General features: G+C 37.4%; 2 protein-coding genes across 4 annotated transcripts in view; one reads left to right on the top strand and one right to left on the bottom strand.

The window, feature by feature from the left end:
• LOC138006580 (vacuolar protein sorting-associated protein 51 homolog) overlaps positions 1 to 1,740 on the bottom strand; it is a 20,782-nt gene extending 19,042 nt beyond the window's left edge. Inside the window, exons 1-2 of one of the 2 annotated variants that reach the window (XM_068852998.1) lie at positions 1,697 to 1,740; positions 18 to 233 (exon numbers count right to left, since the gene is read on the bottom strand). In XM_068852998.1, coding sequence (XP_068709099.1) covers positions 18 to 233; positions 1,697 to 1,724 — 244 coding nt within the window. In that variant the 5' untranslated portion in view covers positions 1,725 to 1,740. The remainder of the gene's footprint in view (positions 1 to 17; positions 234 to 1,696) is intronic. The other variant, XM_068852999.1, reaches the window with a different exon arrangement.
• Positions 1,741 to 1,795: 55 nt separating this feature from the next.
• The window catches only part of LOC138006579 (dynactin subunit 1-like), a 40,821-nt gene continuing 20,116 nt past the window's right edge, over positions 1,796 to 22,500 (top strand). For both annotated transcript variants that reach the window (XM_068852996.1, XM_068852997.1), the window contains exons 1-18: positions 1,796 to 2,074; positions 4,478 to 4,656; positions 5,484 to 5,714; positions 6,236 to 6,358; positions 8,022 to 8,093; positions 9,147 to 9,254; positions 10,535 to 10,631; positions 12,523 to 12,601; positions 12,962 to 13,085; positions 14,777 to 14,812; positions 15,560 to 15,664; positions 17,023 to 17,124; positions 17,472 to 17,561; positions 19,118 to 19,240; positions 20,203 to 20,302; positions 20,653 to 20,738; positions 21,424 to 21,551; positions 21,920 to 22,034. In XM_068852996.1, coding sequence (XP_068709097.1) covers positions 1,921 to 2,074; positions 4,478 to 4,656; positions 5,484 to 5,714; positions 6,236 to 6,358; positions 8,022 to 8,093; positions 9,147 to 9,254; positions 10,535 to 10,631; positions 12,523 to 12,601; positions 12,962 to 13,085; positions 14,777 to 14,812; positions 15,560 to 15,664; positions 17,023 to 17,124; positions 17,472 to 17,561; positions 19,118 to 19,240; positions 20,203 to 20,302; positions 20,653 to 20,738; positions 21,424 to 21,551; positions 21,920 to 22,034 — 2,052 coding nt within the window. In that variant the 5' untranslated portion in view covers positions 1,796 to 1,920. The remainder of the gene's footprint in view (positions 2,075 to 4,477; positions 4,657 to 5,483; positions 5,715 to 6,235; positions 6,359 to 8,021; positions 8,094 to 9,146; positions 9,255 to 10,534; positions 10,632 to 12,522; positions 12,602 to 12,961; positions 13,086 to 14,776; positions 14,813 to 15,559; positions 15,665 to 17,022; positions 17,125 to 17,471; positions 17,562 to 19,117; positions 19,241 to 20,202; positions 20,303 to 20,652; positions 20,739 to 21,423; positions 21,552 to 21,919; positions 22,035 to 22,500) is intronic.

Below are 22,500 nucleotides of genomic sequence, written 5' to 3'. Positions count from 1 at the left end.
TAAAAGAGCTTCCTTACGTTTGGCAATATCTGCATTTTTATCCAGCAACTCTGTCAACGATTTTTCTTTAAAAAGCTTTTCTAAATATTCCTCTGGTTTAAAGTGGGCACCATTAATATCGCAGTGATCTATGGCAGTTGTTTTACCAGTCTCATCACCAACTCCATAGTACATCTTCAACATGCCACGGCGTTGACGATGACGCATACGAGCCATCTCACCCTCCTCCTCTACTGCAAATATATAAGTTCAAAGTATTAACTCTTCACCCATTGACAGAAACATCCTTGTGTGAGAGAGCAGGTGATGAGGTTTTACACTTTAAATTCACCAAATAAATAAATAAGGACTTCTAGGGAGAGTAACAAACACAATAGAATAACAAATCCTAATACCGGTAACTTGGGTGATAGGTAAGTTGTCTATCAGCCAAGAAATTGAAATGACACATCATGTAAAAGAGCAGGATACCCTAAGATGGTACTTCCAGATTTACACATTACCCAAAGTACTACATATTGCTACCCCTTCCATTCAAGATGCCTGACTTAATTACTAACACTTAAAGTACCCATGTGATTAAAAAAGTCACTTCCTTTCCTTTTTGTCTTCAGATTTTGAAAGTGTGTTTGCTTAACACATGATTGGCAAAATTTTGAGCTTTAATTTTTGTCTTAAGGCCGTTTACTTTATTGTAAGTTTTGGATTTCACGGTCCGCCATTACTCACATTCAAAATTGACCGATTAGACCTCAGAGGGTTGGATCCAGGGAAAAGTGACATCAAATTAAAGGCTCACTAACTTAAAATTTCAGGGTGTGAATGCAGCTTATTATATATGCAAAATGCGAGTTTAAAAGTCTGAAAGCCCAAAACTCCTGTGCTGCATACGGTGGGTCTAATCTGCGGGTCGCAGGTCGCAGGTCGTGGGTTGCAGGTCATTGTTTCACCAATACAGAAAGTATCCTAAACATTCATAAAACTAACCTTAGGCGTAAAAACTTTCGTTTAGGCCTAATTAGGCCTAAGGTTATCTTTTAAGAATGTTTGGGATACTTTCTGTATTGGTGAAACAAGGACCTGCAACCCGCGACCCGCGACCTGCGACCTGCAAATTAAACCCGCCGTGCTGCATATTAATTCTGCGGCGTACATACACATTGCATTCTTAAACTAGTGAGCCTTTGACGTAATTTTCTCCTCGATCCAGCTCTCTCAAGATCTTAAAGTTAGTAATGGCGGACCACTAAATAGGAAAATTCCAGGTAAAATAAACAGGTGTCTTTTTGAAATCAAGGCTTAAAACTTTGGTCGCTTGGTGTAACATACATGTAGTTTTGAAATCCAAAGAAAAAATAATAAGAATTGATTTTTTGGTCACTGGCACTTAAAGCAGTATTTTAAGTAATAACAACATATAAAACAAGTTGACAATGGAATTGTCAACTGGAATTTAATTAACTTTTCTTTTGTTATTCAAATGTGCCAACCACAGGAGCAAAAGACCCTTTGTTTCGACAGCCAATGAGGCTCTGGCTGCCACATTAATGGATGACGTCAACTATATCTTCCCTATATTATTAGGATTAGAGAGAAGTGAATGCAACCTACATATATCACCCTGGTTCTTGCCCCGTTCCTGTTTGATTTCTCGAAAGATACCTTTTATGGTGATACTTCAAAAGAAAAAGCTTACCCTCCTCCGCTTTGACTTCGGGTTCCATCTTGATTATTTTGAGGCCTGGCTGCAAAGTCTGCTAGGTTACAAAGTTATACAACAGAAAGGCTTAGGAGCATGCGTATTTGCTTGAGCGGCCATTTTGATTTAGGGAACGTCTGAGTAATCCTTTCAGGTGACAGGAAGGCTACCGCAATTTCCCTGCCTAAATCTACACTGTTCCAGCTCTCTTAGAAAGCAAAATGTCTGGGCCTAACGCTAGAATTGGGTTGAGAGTGGAGATCGTTGGCAAGGGGCTTGTGGGCACAGTGGCTTATGTTGGGGCCACCATGTTTGCTTCCGGAAAGTGGATTGGTGTAATTTTGGATGAAGCGAAGGGGAAAAACGATGGAACAGGTAGATGAAAGAATTTGTATTTTTCAAAATTTTAAGGGAAAAGTTGATTGCTTTACAGTAATGTTGATGTTTTCATCTTGATCAGCTCATGATGTCGGTAAAAAATTAATTAAATGTAAGCTTAATCTACCGCGCGCGCTGGAATTTCAACGCAAAACAAAACAGTACATTAATAATGAACACATTGTGGTAAACTTACTGACCGACAAAAATTTACCAATAAATCGATTTCATTCGACCAATATCGATCAATATATAACCCAGTGTTTAGGGCTGGTTACTATTAATTTTGATGTACAAAAACACATACTTTTGTCTAAGTCAGATTTACCCTAATCAGATGCACACCCAATTTTGACATCCAACATAAAATGTCCCTTTAAGTCAAAGCGTTTGCTACCCATTTTCAACAATTCGGTAAGGGTAAAGGTTAGCTTTATTTTCGTTGAGGGTAGATGTAGCTGTTTATCTTTACTTGAGAAGTAGTATATATTTGCGGGACACTTTCTCTGTATTCCAAGACATGAGTCATGTTGAAGTTTGGGAAAAGAGCTAGGAGACATTTAGTGACACTTTAACTTAAATGTGTGTGCATCTGCAAGATGTAATTGGGTCAATCCTGCATATATCTGCAAAAACACTGATCTGTTGTTAGCCTCCTGCGCAGACCTTCTTATGACTCATCACGCAATCTTTCCTCCTCAACGAAGGTCTGCTGAAACAAGCCACAAATTCTTTTCCCATTGTTAAGTAACTGTCATGTAGAAATCATGTGCTGGTTACATAGGAGCAATTCCGTGTTGTGTCGATTGTTCCCCTACAGTGCAGGAGCGCCACTGATGCATCAACGTCTTCTTTGGATGAAATGGGATGAAGCCTTTCCAAAATATTCCTCAGAAGCATTAATTTTGTTTCCTAGGTTGGTATGCATTTCCCTCTCGCGAGTCAAAATGCGATTGCTTAGCAAGGGTATGGTGTTGTTTCATCTAAAATTGAAAGCACCGTGGAATATATAAATACAAAATGAAAAATTTAAGTATTGCAAGTGTTTTTGAACTGCATGAGAACCATTACCTTCAAGCGCAATGAACACAACAAGGACAATAGTGAAAAGAAAGCTTGAAAAAATCCATTACACTGTATGTTCAAGCTTGAAATTGTCTGGCTGCTTTTGGCAATGATCATTTTAAAAATTGATTTAATGTTCTTGTCTTGCAAATTGATCTTTCATACTCAGTGTTTCTTTGGTTTGAAAAATAAAGCAAACCTTAAATCAGTTCAACCAAAGGACTACAAGAAATGGGGTTACTTGAAAGAAACGACTCCACTGAAATAGCGCGGAAAGAAATGTAAATATGACATCAATCCCAAGCGAACGCCACAAGTAGGCTTGAAACGCATGGGAGCAAAATGTTTCAGCCATACGAATTCTACCGTACTCATTCTGTGAAGAGCCGCATTTGAACATCTAATCCAAAGCATGAAATTTATACGCTATAGTTTCCTTTTGATGAGAATTGAAGTCAGCGATTTTAAATGCCCAACACTCGAAGCCCATTTTCTTGCAGTGACCGTGCACAAAATATCTCAGGGTCCAAAGAATCTGCAGAATCGGGAAGTCCATTGTGATTGGTCTACATAGATTCCAGCTCGTTTCAGCAGACTTTTGTTGAGGAGGAAAGAATGCGTGATGTGTCACAAGAAAGTTTGCACAGGATGCTAAATTACCTTGCTACACTTAATGCAAATGGTAAAGAGGAACAGTATATCATGAAATTGATGATACTGATGATGATGATGGTAGGAATAGATCCACTCTCCTTCTTTTAGAACCAAGAACGTTAATTCAATCTATACAATATTATTGATGCTGTGTTGAGCAACCCTGGGACACATTTATTGGTGAAAGGACATGACTCTCACCATTTTACTTACCCTGCCCTTTTGATAAAGTCAAATAGTCCGAAGTAATGAAGTTGAATAATTTAAGTTAAGGGTTTTCAGGACTGCCATACTAATAATGATGGTAAAAGGAAAAAGGAAAGGAAAGGAACCTTATTTAAGTGCCTATTGGTTCTAGCGCTGGAGCACTAATAGGGGACACTGTAAACTGAAATCAACAATTAATACAAATCAATTGTTGGTTTTTGAGGAGAGGGAAAAACTCGAGTATCCAGAGAAAAACCTTTCAGTGCAGAATTTAGAGAGTCAACAAACTCAACCCACATATGATGCAGGGTCCGGGAATCAAACGTGGGCCACATTGGTGGGTGGCAAGTGCTGTTACCACTCCGCCATCCCTGAGATAGGCTGATGAAAGTAAAAGTCATTTACAGTAAACTGCACTCAAAATGTTCTGAATCTTTTCCAATATAATTAATGAGATATTATGCACATTTTCAGTTCAAGGAAAAGAATATTTCAAATGTAAAGAAAACCATGGAATATTTGTGAGACAGTCTCAGATTTCAGTGGTTGAAGATGTATCCTCTTTGCCAACTCCATCTCGTGGCTCAACATCACGTTCAAGTCTTGGAGGGTTGTCATCTATTCCAATGCCTGCATCAATGAAGAAAGAAAAGGTAACTACAGATCCTTCTTGTCACATGATTGTCCATTAGCAAGCTGCAAGCAAACTCTGGTACAAAATAGGTATGTACTGGAAATTAATGTAAGTCCAGGGGCGGATCCATACCGGGTTCCAAATCTGTCAGAAACACAGGAAAGGGAACTATGGAGAGTAAGAATCCAAAAAATTCCCGGGGGAACATGCCCCCCGACCCCCTAGAAACTTTTTCATTGTTTTGGAAACTGGTCATTACTTATCCTAGATCTGCCCTGAAGTCACTAGACTTTGTCCAGCCAAAATTCAAGGGTTTCAGATCAAGGCCAGTAACTAAAATCATTGCCGATGGAGAGTCGCACTATGAGCGAGCACCACAATATCGTAACTGTTGACACTTCCTTGTCTTCTTTAAAAAAAAAATGTTGTTCATAAAATGGTGAAATGTTTTGTTGAACTGGTATGTATCCTTCAGACTTGGTAATACATGGGGTGGGGAGGGGGGGGGGGGGGAGCATGATCCCACACTTCCTCGGAATTGATACATGTACACTTGCACCTATTATTTTTGGGGCTGTCCCAGCCGTAAAATGCATAAGTTACAAAATCATTGCATTGTGCATGAATGCTCTTAGTAGCATAACTCTACTGTGTACATTATTTGATACATTGTTTTTTTCTACCATAAACTCTAGATGTAAGTGTCTCTGAACCCTGTTTTAACCCTTTTGATGTTCTCTGTTGACAAGGAAATTATCTGTTAGTGGACAGACTAAAATCTGTGTTTAATATTATTTAAAATTTAATATTTTGCGTGGTGTTTCTCACTGGCTGTTTATTTTCCAGTCATTTGGGTCAAGAGGATCCTTGGATAATGAGAGTAACAAGCCCTCACCCCCTTCTTCCAAGGTACCAACACCAAAAACCAGCGTATCTTCTGCTCCTGACCTGCCTCCAGCTGACAGTCCCCCCAGTAGCAAGTTGCCTGCACTAGCTGCCTCCCCTAGCCTGTCTAGTGAGAAGAAAACTTCAGGTCCAACCATATCTGCTGATGAATACTTGGCGCTTCAGAAAAAGGTGGGAAAAATTAATTGTGTTTGTTATAAATAAATCCTTTTTGATTGGAATATTTAGCGCCAAGCAAATTTTTCCTTCTTTTTGCTGTTTTGTCATTGAACATTATGGTACACATAGTTGAAAAAAATCCTTCATGTTAGTAGTCTACTACAGTGTATGTCTTTGTCTTGAGTAGCCTGCAAGCAAGCTCTCTTCCTTGCCCGCCCACCCACCTCACAAGAGAGCTTGCTTGCTCTCTTGAGCAAGTGTCTGATTTCAGGCAAAATTTGACCCCGCCTCTTTATTTCATAGGCATGCTCTTAATTTAAAGACATGGCAGTGACTGGATATCAGAAAGTTGTCAGTGGAGTGTTCATTGAGATTTTGTGCGATAATTTTGTCCATTTATGTTGATGGGAAATGGAAATGAGAGTTTTCTTTTGGGTTCAGTTGTGATTTTATGCTAAAGAAAGAAAATATTTATAAAAACTCGAGCTGCATCCAAAATTGTGCAGTTTCACTCTTCTTGACTGTACATGTAGGTTCTTGACAAAGAGAAGGCTTTGGTTGATGTGGAGGAGAAGCTGGAAACTTTGAGGAGCAAACGACAAGAAGATAAAGCAAAGATGAAAGAATTGGAAAAAACGAGAATGCAACTTGAACAGGTACAGACTGAATGCAAGTATAATGGTAAATGCACCTTAATTACATTTTGAAATAGAAAGAGGAGGGGGCTACTTGTTGATTTATGAAGAATGGTAGCTGCAATTGATAAAAAGAAGCCTGAAATTATTAAAATATAGTAGTTAGAAAAGAATGAAAAAATCATTGCATAATATTTTTTCATCATCATCATCTTTATTGAGTGCCTTTTCCATGCACGGAAAATGGTTTTTGTGGTTGCATGGTTGATTGATGAAGGTCAGATCTATGTGTACTCTGTATGTGTTTGTTGTAGGTAAGTACCCATAGGACCTTTTAGTCATGTGGCATCAAATGTTGGAGATTCTTGTCACCTGTCTTGCATAGTTTGGTCCAACGTCACTCCACACTTCTACATGTATATTGCTTCTCAGTTTGACAGAGGTGCCAGGATGCCTGGATTGGTGACTCAAGGTCTTTTTTTAAGTGGAGGGGGAGGTATAAACCAGGGAAGAAGAATGTCTCTTTTTTCTCTTTCTGGCCTGCCAGTGAAATCTGATGACAAAATTATAAGTGAATTAATGAAATGGTTGATGAAAGCTGAAAGTCATGAAAACAAATAGACAAAAGCTTAATCCATTGACTCTGAACTGCTCCCCATTGATCAGTAAACTCGTCTGGTGTTAGACAGAGTAAAATCTCCGCTGGAGTCTCACTCCCAGGGGTCAATGTGTTAATGGTCATGGTAATTGTTAATTATGGCAATATTGCCATAAGTTTGTGAAGCTACATGTAAGGTTGCTTACTATAGACATTTTTTTCGTAAGGTTTTCTTTGATCAGTGGTTGACATGAATCAAGAGCATGGAAAAAATTTATTGTAGTTGTCTTTCATAATTATTATTAATTTTGTTAATTAATTAATTGAATTTTTTATTGATAGTGTAACAACTTTTTAGTTAACCTGCACTTAATATGCAAACATGGAAATTTGTCATCAAATTCATTCAAATTATTCATCTGTAGCCTAGAAACTGCCAACATTCATTCAGTCATTTTGTATTGAAGTAAAGTTCAATATATTTAATTTTAGTATCTTTGTGTTCCTTGTACTTTTAGCTTTTTCAACCTGAATTGTGATTCTCAGTTTGCATTATCTTTTGACCCATATTCATGATGGTGATTTTTTTAGTGCCTTTAGAATACAAAGAATGAAAATGAAAAGTCATTATCAGAGATAATTCATCAAATTATTTCAAACATTACTGGCTTATCTCAATTTACAGATCAGTGAAAGTGTGGAGGTGGACCCACCTACATGTATGTTCAATTCTCAGATTCAGCAGATGGTGATATTTGTTGTTATTGAAACAACATGTCTTCAGCTGCTCTTTTGTCAACAAGCTTTAGCTACCTCTCATCTGTTTTATAATTTACATAATACAGGTCCAGTTTTCAACAAGTCTTCACTTTAAGCCCAATGTTTCATCAAAAGAGAGAAGATTTCTGCCATTACTATTCCATCCTCCTGAAATTAAGTACATTTTAATTTTGTAAATTATTTATGGCTAGTATCAGAAGCTCCTATCCGGCATTGACCTTTTTCATGATAATTATTACGAGATGCTGTTTACCAATGCTATGGATGACAATCTGAGATCTGAAACAATGTTATTTTGTTACATAGATGCAAGAATACAAGACAAGATGGCAAGAGGCCCAAAGAGATCTTCAAGCTCAATTGAATGCAACAAAAAAGGTAAGGCTTGCCTGATCATAATAATTGCAGTGAATTTCTCCTCTTCTAATAAACATTTTCTGTTTTCATTACCCTCACGTGTGATGGGAAATTAGAATACTGAGAGAGACATCTTAAATTTGTTGCAAAATCAAGTTTCTGGAGCAAAAAGAGATTTTCAATTTTGAGCTAACAATGCAGATCTATACAAAATTACTATGGCCACAGAAAGTACAATAAAAAATGAGACCTTAATCCTAGTCTTTGTGCTATTGCCATGACAAAAATAAATCACTGAATAAGATCATAGCATCCTTTTAAAATTACAAATGTACATAATGCACAGGTTTGTAGAGTGTTTTGGCAAGTCTGCCATTTTATCTAGATATTATCATGTAATTTGCATTCAAATTTCAATGGTACACTGTACATACATGTATGTTGTTGTTTATATTTTCTTGGTTTAAATTGCTGCCAAAACCAGCTCAATATTGATTTTTCTTTGTCTAATAATAATATTATTATTCATTATCATAATCTGAAACAAAGGAAAATCAAAATTGAACTAGTTTAAAAAATAATTTGAACCAGGTTATAAAATTGAACCATCATTATGTATCTTGTCATTTTTCAATAAACAAGTCAAAACCTTTTGTAGGCTTTGGCACTTGCTTACTACATGTAGTAATAGTGCTGCTGCAGTGACATACAATACAGACCATAATTTTGTGACAAGGACCATTACACTGTATTATGTCATCTTGAATGAGATGACAGGCACACTGAGAAAGGACTTTTCAAGGGCTACAACTTAGAACCTAAATAACCTGCCCAGTGAATATTGTTATCTGATGCCTTGGTGTGTCCTTCCAGCCTTTCGTTATACAAGAATTGTTTTGTGCAACTCAAATCAGTGTGAACTACCGATCAACCCCTAAGTTGTAACTGATAGTTGCAGCAATTCCATTTCTAATAATTTATTTAGAAAAATACATGTACAACCACACTTTTGAATTTTTAAAATATTAGTAACACTTGTGCTATCCAGACCATTTGGAAATTCCATTTCTACAGGAATTAAAAGAGCTCAGTGAAAATCGGCAAGAGCACAGTGACGAAATGACAGAACTGCAAGAGGCTGTGGAAATGGCAACACTAGACAAAGAGATGGCAGAAGAAAGGGTATTAACTACATGGAAATGGGTTTATCAACTGGGTTGATGTGATAGGCTATCGACCACTGCTGGCGTTTTGAGCATTAGCCCTTCATAAGAGCAAACTCGCTCCGACACAAGGCTAACACCTGAAACATCAGCTTTCAAATTTCTGTATGGTGGTCATTAATTAACCAACCCACTCCTCACTGATACCACACCACACTTTCTTTAGAAACCAAGCCCCTATTAACCTCAAGTTACTCCCAGTGATGTGGTTACTTGATTTGCATTTTCAAATTGATGATCTTGGTTTAAATTCCCCTATAAAATACGCAGCCACTACTGGGTGGCTTTGTCTTTTTGTGGATCTGAGTTCAACTTTTTCACCACATTTTGTCTTATAAGCAGCTTTTTGTTGGGGTTTCTTCCATTTCTCATTATTATTTACAACAAAGGCATACGTACTGTATTTCAAACAGCCAAGAAGATTTTGTTTTCTGGACTTTGACACAGCAATCTTTGTGGCAGATGAACCTTCCACATGTCTTCACTTCAACTAGTTTAATTCCTTTCCCATGTGGCTGATTACCACAGAGTTAAAATAAACATCGTACTAACCCCATTTTCTCGGTGTGTACCGTAAAATTACAAATCCTTGTTATTTTCTGTTGATTTATGGCCGGTGCGTTTTGGGCTTGGGCCGTAAATCAATGGGAAAAAACTTGGTCCGTAGTTTTACAGTACGGACCTTGAACTTGGTTAGTAAGAGGTATTCATGAAAACTAATGATGCAGGTCCCAATCCACTAGTATTACAAGACAAATTACAAAAATGATAAATTGCAAAGATAACATACTGGATGAACATGTCATGTAGGATGTGATATTAGAATTTGCAAATGATTAACAGGAACATGGGGTGCAAGTATTGATCATACAACATTAATTTCATAACTAGGTATATAATAAGCTTGTTAGTATGAGTGTCATCAAGATCAAAAATGACATGAAATCTATTTATTAAGTAGAGTATTTTTTGTGACTTATTTTTAAATACAGTAACATCAGATTCCACTTTTGTATTTAAAGGTAAAGCACTCCAAAAATTTGGTTTTCTAAAAAAAGCGAATCTCTGAAGAGTTAAGTTTTAGCATGTACATTAATTTAGTTATTATTAATGTTGTTGTGAAGCACATTTGGGTGTATTCTTATGGAAAATGTAGTGGTCAATACTTCACTACACATGACATGCAATGCCTTATTTAGTTGTATTGGTGATTAATTCCAATACTTATATTATTTTTAGTTGGAATCACTGCAACAAGAAAATGAACAATTGAAGGATAAACTAGAGGAAGTTTCCCTGGACTTAGAAATTTTGAAAAATGAAATCAGCGAAGGAGGTAAAGAAACAAACTTGTAGGATGTGGAATCTTGACTGTTATTCAGCCTGGTGCAGGATGGAGGAAGCCTGCCTCTCTAACTTGGTGGACACATCCTCTCTGCTGGGGTGGTACTGGGCATTCCCTGAGTCAAGCCTTTGCTTGCTCTTGGCTTGTTAAATGAGGTTAAACGAAGTTTAACAAAGTAAACAACTAGGAGCGACTGCAGCGTATTGGTCAGTGGTTGTAGTATACTGGCGCATGCGTGGAATACCTGGTGCTTTGGGCTGTATCGCTTATTTATCAGTGTGGCGGGAAGTAGAAGCATTAAGTGGAGCGTTTAGCGGTTTTCTTTTTTTTTTTTTTTTTTGTTTTTTTTTGTTTCCTCCCTCCCCACCCTCTGCTTTCCATCTGCTTTCCACTGTGTATCAGTGTGACGGGTGCCCATTCTTCTCAGGGGCGTGGGGGCTCATGGCTGGGTTGTCAGGTTTTGCCAGCCATCGGTGCAGTCTCCATCTTGGAGCTGGCTGCCAATAGTGGAAGCTCCAGGATGTTTCGGGCACCCAACCTCCAAAGAGCGACGATGTTGTTTACTTGAATTAATTAATAGTCTGCCCCCCTGCTAGTTTGAAAAGGTCCACAAGGAGAGTAACATTCTCTAGCACGTTTTTCATGTCTTTTCTGTTGCATAAACATGTAATTTAACTATTTTAATCTTGCAAGCAACTATTTTAAAAAGCCAAGAATGTCAACGTTTTATCATTTTTCAGATCTTTATGGCGGTTGAACCTTCCACTTAACTTCAACTAGTTTCCTTTCCCACGTGGATGATTACCACAGAGACATATAAATTATAAATATCTTTACTAACCTGGTTTTCTTGGTCCGTACTGTAAATTAGGGACCCTTGTTTTTCCCCTTAGATTTATGGTGTGCACGCTTCACGCTTGGGCCATAAATCTAAGAGGAAAAATGCGGGCCGTAATTTACAGTACAGCCCTCGAACTCGGTTAATAAGAGGTATTTATTGTGTTGTGAACAGTATATAGCGGTTTTCAATTGAGTGTGGTAAAACAAATACCAAAGTAATTACTTTGACCAATCACAGCAGTTGCAAGCAGCACAATGAACTGATCCAGATTCATAGCAATTCCAAGTAACTTACTCAAACCAGGGGAAAAATCATGCATGGAAACTTGTCAAGATTGGTTTTGGTTTTTCTTTTCATTGGTTAATAAACTGGCACGAGATTTTTACAACCAATTGCCAAGCATAGCAATTACAATCACATAATTTTTACTTTCGACAGTCATTTGAAAACCCTGGACTCTATTCAGAAAAAAACTGATTGCAGTGGCTCAGTATAATACTTTTAACCTGATGATGAAGAGTGTACATTTATGTGCACTTGTTTATTCAGTATTGGTAAAGGTTCTCGCTGAAGATGAAAGGAATGTTTTATCGGAGTTATGTAAGATTGGCAATGTTGTATGGGAGTGAGACATGGTGTCTGAGGGAAAATGAGATGGCAATTTTGAGAAAGACCGAGAGAGCAATGTGTGGTGCAAATCTGATGGAGAAGAAGAGGACAGAGGACCGAATGGAGATGTTAGGACTGAATGAAACAGTGGTTCAGATGGCAAAGGCGAAGGGAGTGAGATGGCATGTGTTGAGGAGGGATGATGGGCATTTTCTGAGAAAAGCGGAGAAGGAGAGCAAGAATGTTGGATTGGAGAAAAAGGATGCCATGAATCGAGCATGATGGAGAGTGGGAGTTAAAGAGATTGCTGCCAAAGTGGGGTAAATCCGGTCACCCCCATTTATGGGGATAAACCTGGATCAAAATTGGATGACGATGATGATGATGATGATTGTAGTAGTGTTGTCAAGAGAACACTGTATTCTTTTATAGGAATTGAAGGTGCAGCTGCAAATGCTCAAGTAAAACAACTAGAGCAGCATAACAGCAGATTAAAGGAAGCAATCTTAAGGTACAGTGTGATTAGCTCTGTTGTCCCTTGATCACTAACCTTCATCTGGTTTGCTGTTTTTTAAAGCGGCCTTCACACGACAAACTTAAGTTTGTAAACTGGTGTTGGCAAACTCAAGTTGGTGTGTGTGAAAGACACAACAACAGTTGTCAAACATCTTGGCAAACTATTGGCAAGAATAGAGACAAGTTCTGTTTGTCGCCAACAGTTTGCCAACGTGTTTGCCGACTGTTTTTGTGCCGTTCGCACACACCAACTTGAGTTTGCAAACTCAAGTTTGCCGTGTGAAGGCCGCTTAATAGATATGTACACATGCAGCTGCTTCAGCTTTAAAACTTGTTTGCATCATTCTGAATTCAGGCTGAAAGAAGTGCAAGCTAGTGATAAATCAGAGATGCAATCCTTGCAGAAACAGGTCAGAGAATTGCAAAGTGGGAACACATCGCTGCAGATGGAAAGAGACAAGCTATCTGAGGAACTACAGGTTATTGTTGAGACATGAAGGCTTTTAAGTTTTTTAATCAACTCGCAAATCTGTATTAACCACATGTACATGTAGTTGGTAATGCATATCTTAAACGGAAGATAGCAGATAATAATTTCTTTTAATTGAATTGAATTGGATTTATAATTATTATAAAAATTACTATTTATTATAGTGTAAATTGGTGGTTACAGTGTACATGTACCTAACCTATTGTCCTTCTTAAAGAAAGTTCTTTGTAAGACAATATTTTAGTTTCAGAATTTAATTAATGGTTTTTTGGCAGTGAATTTTCCTTAACAAAGCAAACCTTCTGTATTTATTTAGTGGCAGAGGGTCTCCTAATTTTTTGGTAAGGAGTCAGCATGAGGATACTGAACAACACTGATTTTGATAGCATTAACTGCCATCAAGGCTAAAAGGGAACATTTCATTTCTGGTTGAGAGCTGTTTCTCGAAAAAGGCTTGCTCTTATGTTTCCCAATTCCTACCTTGGTGGTCAGCAGGGTAACTGCTACGGTTTTTGATCACACTTTGAATGAATGTAAACACTTCCCTGAACAACTTGACCTGAAATTGTCAACTTAGTTACCAAGTCTTTTATTCTACATTTGTATAATTCTTTATTTTTTACTTGCAAGTCTGAGCTGGATACTAACAAATAACTACAATTTATTCCCTGGTAGTAATACGGTAATAACTAAAAACAAATGCTACAACCGCAGTTACCGTGGCCACCTAACAAAGTTTTTTACAAATTATCCTCCAATCAGGGTGTGCAAATTAGATTGACAGTCACCCCTCCTTACAAAGTTCGCACGGTTGTACGTTGAATACTGTTTCTTGGGTTGTTGAGTTGATGTACTGACACGTAGTTGTCAAAATTAATGTGAAAGACATAGTTTGTTGAGTGGCCACGGTAAGGTGCATTGCACTGTAAAAAAAGAATAGCCTGCTAATAGTCTTTTGTGAAGCCAGCTTCCTGAAACCGTAATAACAGCTTTGATCAACATGTTTGAGCCAGCTTGACTACAGAACTCTTATTAGAGACCTTTTTCTACATTTACTGTATGGGTATCTATGTTTGTAGTGTTTCAGTTATTATTGAATTCTAAGCTATTTTCACTTAAAAGTATCCAGCTCTCTGAAGACTTGGGTAACAGTTTTAACTGTGTAAACAGTTCCAGGGCCTGGTTGTTCAAAAGCCATTTGATGCTAATTCCAGACTAAAAAATTAACCAAGGACTTTATTTCTCTACTCCCAAATGTTATTCAACGCTGATATTTGGAAAAACTTTACATTAGCAGAAGTCAATCTTGAAAAGCAAATTAAGCAAAAGATACTTTCACCAAAAAGTTGAAAACATGAAACAATAGTTTACGCTAATCCTGGGTTGAGTTAATTGGCTTTTGAACAGCCTGCCCTAGGCCAAGTTGTTCAAGGTAGAGTTTGTGCACATGGTAATCCCAGGTTAAGTGTGACCAAAATTGAGAGTTTGCTCAGCATCAAAAAGACTTATCCCAAGTAACTTGAGTGGCATTCCATTGCCCTTCTTTCAGTAAAACACAAAAAAAGCTTATCCCAGGTAATCAAAAGGTGTTGCTTTACTCGCCAAAAATCATGAAAAAAGAATTAATTTTATTATTAATTTTTGTATGATAATTACATGTATTTGCCAATTCCTTTTCAGGTAGCTGAGGCATCTCTTGCAGAGCTCAAAGATCAGGTGTCTATATTTTTCTTGTTTACACTTTATCTCTTTATCACCCATCTCACACTGTTCAAATCCTTCTCAGCAGCCATAATTTGATCAGTTACAAGAAGTATGATTTGCATCTGTAAGCAATCGGAGCGAGGCTCCAAAAGCTCCAAACCAATGTGGCCCGGGTTCAATTCCCAGACTGGGTGTCATATGTCGGTTGAGTTTGTTGGTTCTCTACTCTGCACTGAGAGGTTTTCTCTGGGAGCTCCGGTTTCCCCTTTCCGCAAAAACCAACATTAAATTTTGACTTGATTTGTGTGTTACTTGTTAATTTCAGTTTACAGTGTTCCCAATTAGTGCTCCAGGGCTAGAACAACTAGACACTTAAATAAAGTTCCTTTCCTTTCCTTTATTGTTTTTTGGCCAATCAGGAAAAAAGCCAGATTATGACCTTTTTTACATGTGATATGACAAAGAAATGTATCATGTCCTCTTCCTGTGAGAAACATAGAGGGATAATGGGGAGAGGGCATGATCTCAGAAACTGTGCAGAATAAATTATGACATTGTGACACCGTAATTGTGTGTGGCTATGATTTTGTGCTCTGAGATCTTGTTACTGTAGGTTCATATTAAGTGGTTGCCAGAAACACCTTATTAGTTTTGTTTTCAGCTCTATTTCTTTTCACTCTCATGGTTCAGTCCGCAATAATATTACGAATGGGGTGATTAAATTATCTATTCACCTTCAAATTCTTTGTAATGGTATAGGTGGATACTGCACTTGGAGCTGAAGAAATGGTAGAAATGCTCACAGATAACAATTTAGCCTTGGAAGAAGAAATCAGGTCCCTCAAAGAAAATGTTACCGACTTGGTTAGTTGTTAAAACATCCAATACCTGCAATATTACCAGCTCATTTTAAAAATAGTGTAATTTTTTGCTGGCTACATTACTGGCAAAGTAATACCTCAATCATATTGATAGCTTTGTAGTTTAGATACAGGTATACCTTAACCTACATGTATCCATCCCTGAAGCAGCCCCTGGTGTTTCATAGAGTAAAAATCTTAATGGGACTATGTCATGTTATTTAAGGGTGTTTGGGGGAAATCTTTAGTTAATCACGAGTGTAAAATTCAAAAATGGTCGTGTGAATTCTTTTAGTGATATAAAGTTAGTATTATCATTACATCACAAACAAGGTGATTCTGAGCAAACACAACCTTTATCGAGGTGATTTGTAGCCTGCAATTGCAGATGTATTTCTGGCGGTCGTTTCTCTCCCCCTCTTTTGGGGGAGAGAAACGACCGCCGGAAATATGTCTGCATTCGCAGGCTAGGCGATTTGCCATAAACCTGAAAAATGTCGGGCCGACTCTTTTCAAGATTACCCAAATGCAATCCATTTCAATCTTGACCATTTGTGTTTATCCATACGTCTCGTTCCTTTTGTTATTTTGTTCATCAGTTCTACATGTAAGTGGTTATTGCAATGTTTCATTCTTACATGTACCTTTTTGGTCATTTTGGTTGTCATGAAGTTTCATCTCATTTTACATGGCATATAGCCCATTGAAGTCCCACCCAAAGGACTGAAAGGCTTACAGAGCTATAACTATTTAATTATATCAATGATTATAAAATAATTAGGATAGTACATGCACTCTTATTGGTCAATAGCTATGTTTAGATGAGAGTATGTAAATATGGCCGTGACATCACATAAATTTTGATTGGTTATGTGTTGTTTTGATTGGCTGGTAGGAAATAATTTAATATTATGAGCATGTATCAAGAAATCTGTTTCAATCAAGAAGTAAAAAAGCAGCATTTTCCTTCATTTGTCGAATTATTTTAAAATAGCAATAGACGACTCACCCAACTCGGGGGAGTTGGGAGAATTCGTGACAGTTATGCAAACTCTTGACTGTGTCTCGTGTTTGCATAGCTGTGTCCAATTCTCCCCCTTGTGTTTAGATGAGACTATGGAAAATGCAAAAAATCCGTTATGGATCATCAACAAACTATACTAAAATTCAGGGATTTAGTGGCAAGAAAGTTATAACTTTCTTTCTAAGTTACACGTGTAGTTTACATTGTGTGATGCTCTTCACTGAAAGTTCTATGTTTTGGAGACTTGCTTGTTTTGTTGTTTAGACTTTTGAAATTAAGACTTGTTGTAGGACAAGCCTTTCTTAATTTATTGTATTTCTCTTTTGTTGTCTTTAAAGGAAGCACTGCGTGATCTTAATGAGGAACTGGAAGAGAACCACGTTCAAACTGAGCGAGACTTAAGAGAGGAACTGGAATTAAACAACAACAACGTTCGGGAGGTACAAATTTCCATATTGCTTTCATTAAATTTTGGTGACCTGGTTCAGACAAAATATCCAAATTAATGTAAATTACTTGTGGCATTTGTGCAATCAAATCCCAAAAATGTTTTCCTTGTGTTGTCTCTTTTAAATCATAGTAACTATTTGTCAGTTTTTTCTTGGGAGCACAAAATGGTGTCGGAAATTTCTCAGATTGGATGCTATAATAATATTAACCCTTTGATGTCCAAAACGGCCTAAACTGGCCAGACTTAGTATTTTACTCTGTCTAATGCCAGACAATTTTACTTGTCAATGGGGAACCCCTGGGATTCAATGGGTTAATATTGTGCTTTCTTTCTCAGATGGAAAGTAAACTAGTGGCTGCTCAGGAAACCATTATGGATCATCAACAAACTATATTAAAATTCAGGGATTTAGTGGCAAAACTGCAAGTATGACTCAGTTTTGAATTCTCGTAAACAGAATAGTGTTTATTCCTAATTATATGTGGATGTTGAATGAATTTTACAACCTCTATGTGTACATCCACTTCAGGCCATTTTGAGAACTTTCATTTCTGCCTCCTCTTCAAAGTGAGTCTAATTAAGTGCCAGGTTTTTGTGATGAATGAATGAACTCATTTTCATAACAAAAACTTCGCACTTAGACTCGCTTTGAAGAGAGGAGGGAGCTATGAACTCTGAAATGGCCTATTAGACTAAGTAGATGTCTTTTTAATAATTTATATTTAATTCTTTCCGGTGGAAAGCGCAAGTCTAAAATTGCCCCTTTGTTCATTGTGCTCTTCTATTCCACACAAACCCCACTTCTAGCATTTTTGTACAGGCACCTACTCACAAACCCATGTGATGTTATGATTTTAGACCATCAAAGTTATGCGCATTACTTTATAATAAGCAGTAAGGAAATGAAAAAGCTGAAAAATTCAGGCTTTATTGGGATTTGAACTCACGATGTTACCGCTGAAGTGTTCTACCAACAGTGAGCTACACGTATCAAGCCCAACTGGGTGGTGGTCAGTTTGTATGCAGTTAAATGAAATTTAACAGATTTAATAGTAATTTATACATGAAAAAATTAATTACTCGATTCTGGTTGGCTGAGAGCAGTGCAGTTCAAGTGCAACACAGTGCGAAAAGTGTAATACCAGTGCAAATTGCACATCGAAATTCTGGATTATGATTGGCTAATAGACAATAGGGTTTGGTCAGAACCAATCAAATCTTTTGTTTTCAAATCAAGTGCATACCCTGGATGGTGCAGTTTATGGCACAATTTTTCCCTGATGTCCGGCCATGGAAGCAGTCACCATCAAGGAGCTGGCTGCCAGTGGTGGAATCCCCTGGATTGCTCCGGCACCCAACCTCCTCTTAGTGACGTAGTTGTTAAGAGTTCATTATTAACCATGGAAGATGTAGATATAATCTGTGTATGTGATAATAATAATAATAATAATAATAATAATAATAATAATAATTATTATTATTATTATTATTATTATATTTATTTAATATTTATTTTATTAAATAATTAAACAATTCAACTATTTGATTATTAGAATAATTAAATAATTTATTTAATTATAGTCACTCGTAAACCTAAGGCCTCTACATCATAGGGCCCATAGATCACGTCATCTAACTTTCCTGCCAATCCACTTGTCCCTTACATATTCTCTTGCTTTTAAGCCTTTTTTGCTTGGCTTTTTCTTTTGGCTTTGAAAAGTGGGAAAACTTGCCTTGTAGTTTGTTCTAAGCTCAGAAAAGAAAGGGAAATGGTTTTAGTGCCGGGTTGGTGTTAAAAACTGCTTTGCTAATGATTTTTTATGACCTAGAACCCATTATCCTCTCTTAAGAGCCTTTGGAACGGCAACTTGGCAAGTTTTCATAGCAACCAAATTTAGCTTACTTAGGAAAAGTGCAGATAATTATATTAGGAAGGTTTTTTTTGTGCCAAACACATACTTACATTTTACTGTTTTTACAAGGAAAACAACAGAGCTATGCAAGTACAGAAGGAAGACACTGAGAAACAGAAGAGCATAGAAATCCCTTCACCTGTATTGGTTGACTTCAAGGTCAAGGCTGCTGAGTTTAAGAGTTTTGCGAAGGTAAGGGGAAGATCTTTTTCAAAGGCAAAGGTGTTTTTCTTTTAAAATTATAATAATTAACTAGTTAATGATTAAAAGAGAACCTCATCTCTGACAAAAACAAGAAGGCATTAAATACAAATTTGTATCCAGTGAAAGTAAATCAATTTCAGAAACAACCTTTTTTATTTACTGGGGCCACCATCTTTTTAATGTGACATGTTGCAAGTTATTGCTATCATACAAGAGTCCTTTGTGTCAGAGCAACAGGGCAACCATAACATGTCAGGATAAAATTATAAAGATGCATGGCAGCACCTTTATAATAATCTGAAAGTGATAGTCTATTCTTAATTTTTTTTGCTAATGTCAACACTTTTTATTAAAATATTGTCAAACACAATTTCATTGTATACCTGATTTCTTCAGTCTGATGCACATAAAAAGTGTAGAGAACACACTGGCCATCTCCGGGAGTGCTCCAAAGGCTTCCCAAGGGCCTTGTAACTTGGTGTATATATACACAGCTTGAAGTGATGTTGTGAAGTTACTCCAAAGAACCATCCATGCAACCTTTTTGTGGGGCTCTTGACTAAAAAGCTTCCTTATCAACCATTGCCTTTCTGTAGTTTTGAGCCACACCTGCCCCCCTCAACTTATCAATCGATAATTTTTTGTGGAGAAAGGGATGTTTTATATTTATCTCAATGCTAATAACATGACAGACTTAAAAAAGGCGGAGGGTTGACTCACCTGATATTCTCCTCTCACATTTTGCACCATTGTCTGGATTCCAGTGGCTTTTTGTGGAAAAAAAACTTGCAGCACATGTTTTGTCTGGTCCGAAAACCTTCGGCTTTGTCTTGTGTTTTTAGAGCAGATAAAACACTGCTGATATAATTATCGTCTTTTAAACATTGTACATCATAATAATAAATTGTCATTAGATGTCAAAATCCTTTACTTTTTCCTTTGTAAAACAGACGGTTGAGAATGACTTGACAAAGTACGAACTTCAACAAGCAAATGAACAGATAAAGATGCTCCATTCATTCATGCCAGAATCGTTCGTAAGGCGAGGAGGTAAGCAAAACTTAGCAGGGATAATGTCTCTGTGTCCAGTGCCTGGAATCCCTTGATCTTTAAACTCACCAGCCATGGATAAATTTGTGTAAGGATCCGGAAGTGGAAAGGATGACTTTATCGTGGGCCCTTGAAGCAGCGACCAGCAGTAAATTTGCTGTGGCATCCAACCTGCTAGTCATGGAGGAGCTGTTTCTGAGGTCAATGTCGGGCCTCTCGCCTGGCTTGGGCATATCTAGTGTGTGACAAAAGGCAACTGTCCCCTGCCACTCAAACATCTTTTCAAGAAGCTTTGAACTACCTGTACATGTATATTTGAGTTCAATATTAAAGTTTTTGTCTTCTTATAGGAGATAATGAAAGTGTCCTGTTGCTGTTGCTGATTCCTCGTCTGAGTTATAAAACTGAATTGCTTCAATCACAGCTTAGACAAAAGGTGAATTGAGAAAGTGTGAGGTAATCCCTAGCACAAAATCCTACTCCCACACAGTGCTGTCAATGTGCAATAGCAACAAGCAACATTCAGTGTACACAGCTGCTTTTGTAGTTCCAGAACTTATGCTGGCTACACTTTGTTGGTTTCCCGAGAACCCTTCACTGTCTTCATGTACTTTGTTGCACACACCTTCCAATTTAATTTTTTTGATAATTTGCATTAATTTAAAGCCTCCTGTACAGTACTCTATGTTCTTACACTCAGCTTACACACATGTACAGGTGTGACCATAGGCGCCCTTACACAATACCTGCAACCTACCTACTGTGCAGGAGTTCATGAGTTCAACTCCATCCATCATAACTGAGGAGAATTAGTGCTGCCTTTTTTTATTACATCCACAAATGGTTAGACTTTCAAGTCTTCTCGGACAAGATCTATAAACCATAGGATTTGTGATTTCCCAAGCCTTGTTCACAATTCTGTGGGACATTGAACACACCATTATCCACACTCTATTCAGAAGATATCAAGGCATGGAGTCCCTGTGTTGTGGGATGGTCTTGTTGAGGGCCACAAGTTGATTAGCCTTTGGCTACTAAGTCCTACCCTCTAGAAATAGAGAATTAACTTACTGAACTTCATGGAACTCTGTTACATGTGTAATATTCTTGTTCTTTTCAAGTACGAGATAGCAGAATGCCTGGAAGAGCCAGCTAGGATTCATGGTGAAGATGGTGAAAGACTAAGTTTTGCCACTGGTCTCATTTATCAGCTCTCTACTCTGCAGGCAGTTGTGCAGAACATTGAAAGGTACAGCTAGGTTTTTTCCTTTATTGCAAATGTGAGTAGTCTGGGATTCCAGTCTTCTCAGACAAAAAAAGGATAATTTTGTCGGCCCCATCTCACAACACTTATGTGATGTATTCTGTGTTAGGCAAAAGAATCCACACGCTGTTTACCAAGAGTAGCAGACATAGTCCATGGTATTTAGTTTAGTTTACCACAATCCCCTGGACAAGAAGGGTTGAAACTTTTCCCACTTTTTGTACTTGAAAAAAAAAAAAGATCATTGATACCCCTTTCCCACAGCACCCTGAAACTGTGGAATCTCTTTAAGTATTATTACTGTTTGACGTGGAAATACATGTAATATCTGAAGACTTTTTTATACTTTGTAGGGCTCTTGATGCATGTGATGCTAGTCTATTCAATAAATTAGTGGGCATCTACCCTGAGTTAGCTGTTCATGAGAGAGCTGTGGATACACTGATAGAATTGTTCAAGAAAGACCAGGTACAATGCCATTTCCGACAGAGTTGAAGGGCCTGTTATAGCTCACACTCTTTCTCTTTTGTTTTTCCAAGTTTCAAAGTTTATTATTTTGCAGTTTTCAACAATAAATTGTTTTACCTCCAGGTCTTTAAAGTGCTACTATGAGCTCTCTCAAGATTTTAAAGTTAGTAATGGCAGACCATTAAAATAGGGAAATTCCAGTTAAACTAAACAGGTGTCTTTTTTAGATCAAGGCTTACCTTGGCTGTAAACATCCTTTATATACAAGGACTGGCTTAAAATTTAATGATTATAACTAAAATGAGATCTTGTTAAGCACAGGCTGAACTCTGATTAATTAACTGGCCCAAAATGTTTAAAACTGTTGGGTGTGAAGGGCTTGACAAACTGATTGAGTATACTGAGTTTTGGTACATCCTAAAGTGATTATTACTTGTTTTTGATAATATAAAGATGCAATCATGAT

This window comes from Montipora foliosa, chromosome 6, assembly GCF_036669935.1.
Source record: "Montipora foliosa isolate CH-2021 chromosome 6, ASM3666993v2, whole genome shotgun sequence".
Taxonomy (NCBI): domain Eukaryota; kingdom Metazoa; phylum Cnidaria; class Anthozoa; order Scleractinia; family Acroporidae; genus Montipora; species Montipora foliosa.
This window is presented reverse-complemented; position numbering and strand designations above follow the sequence as displayed.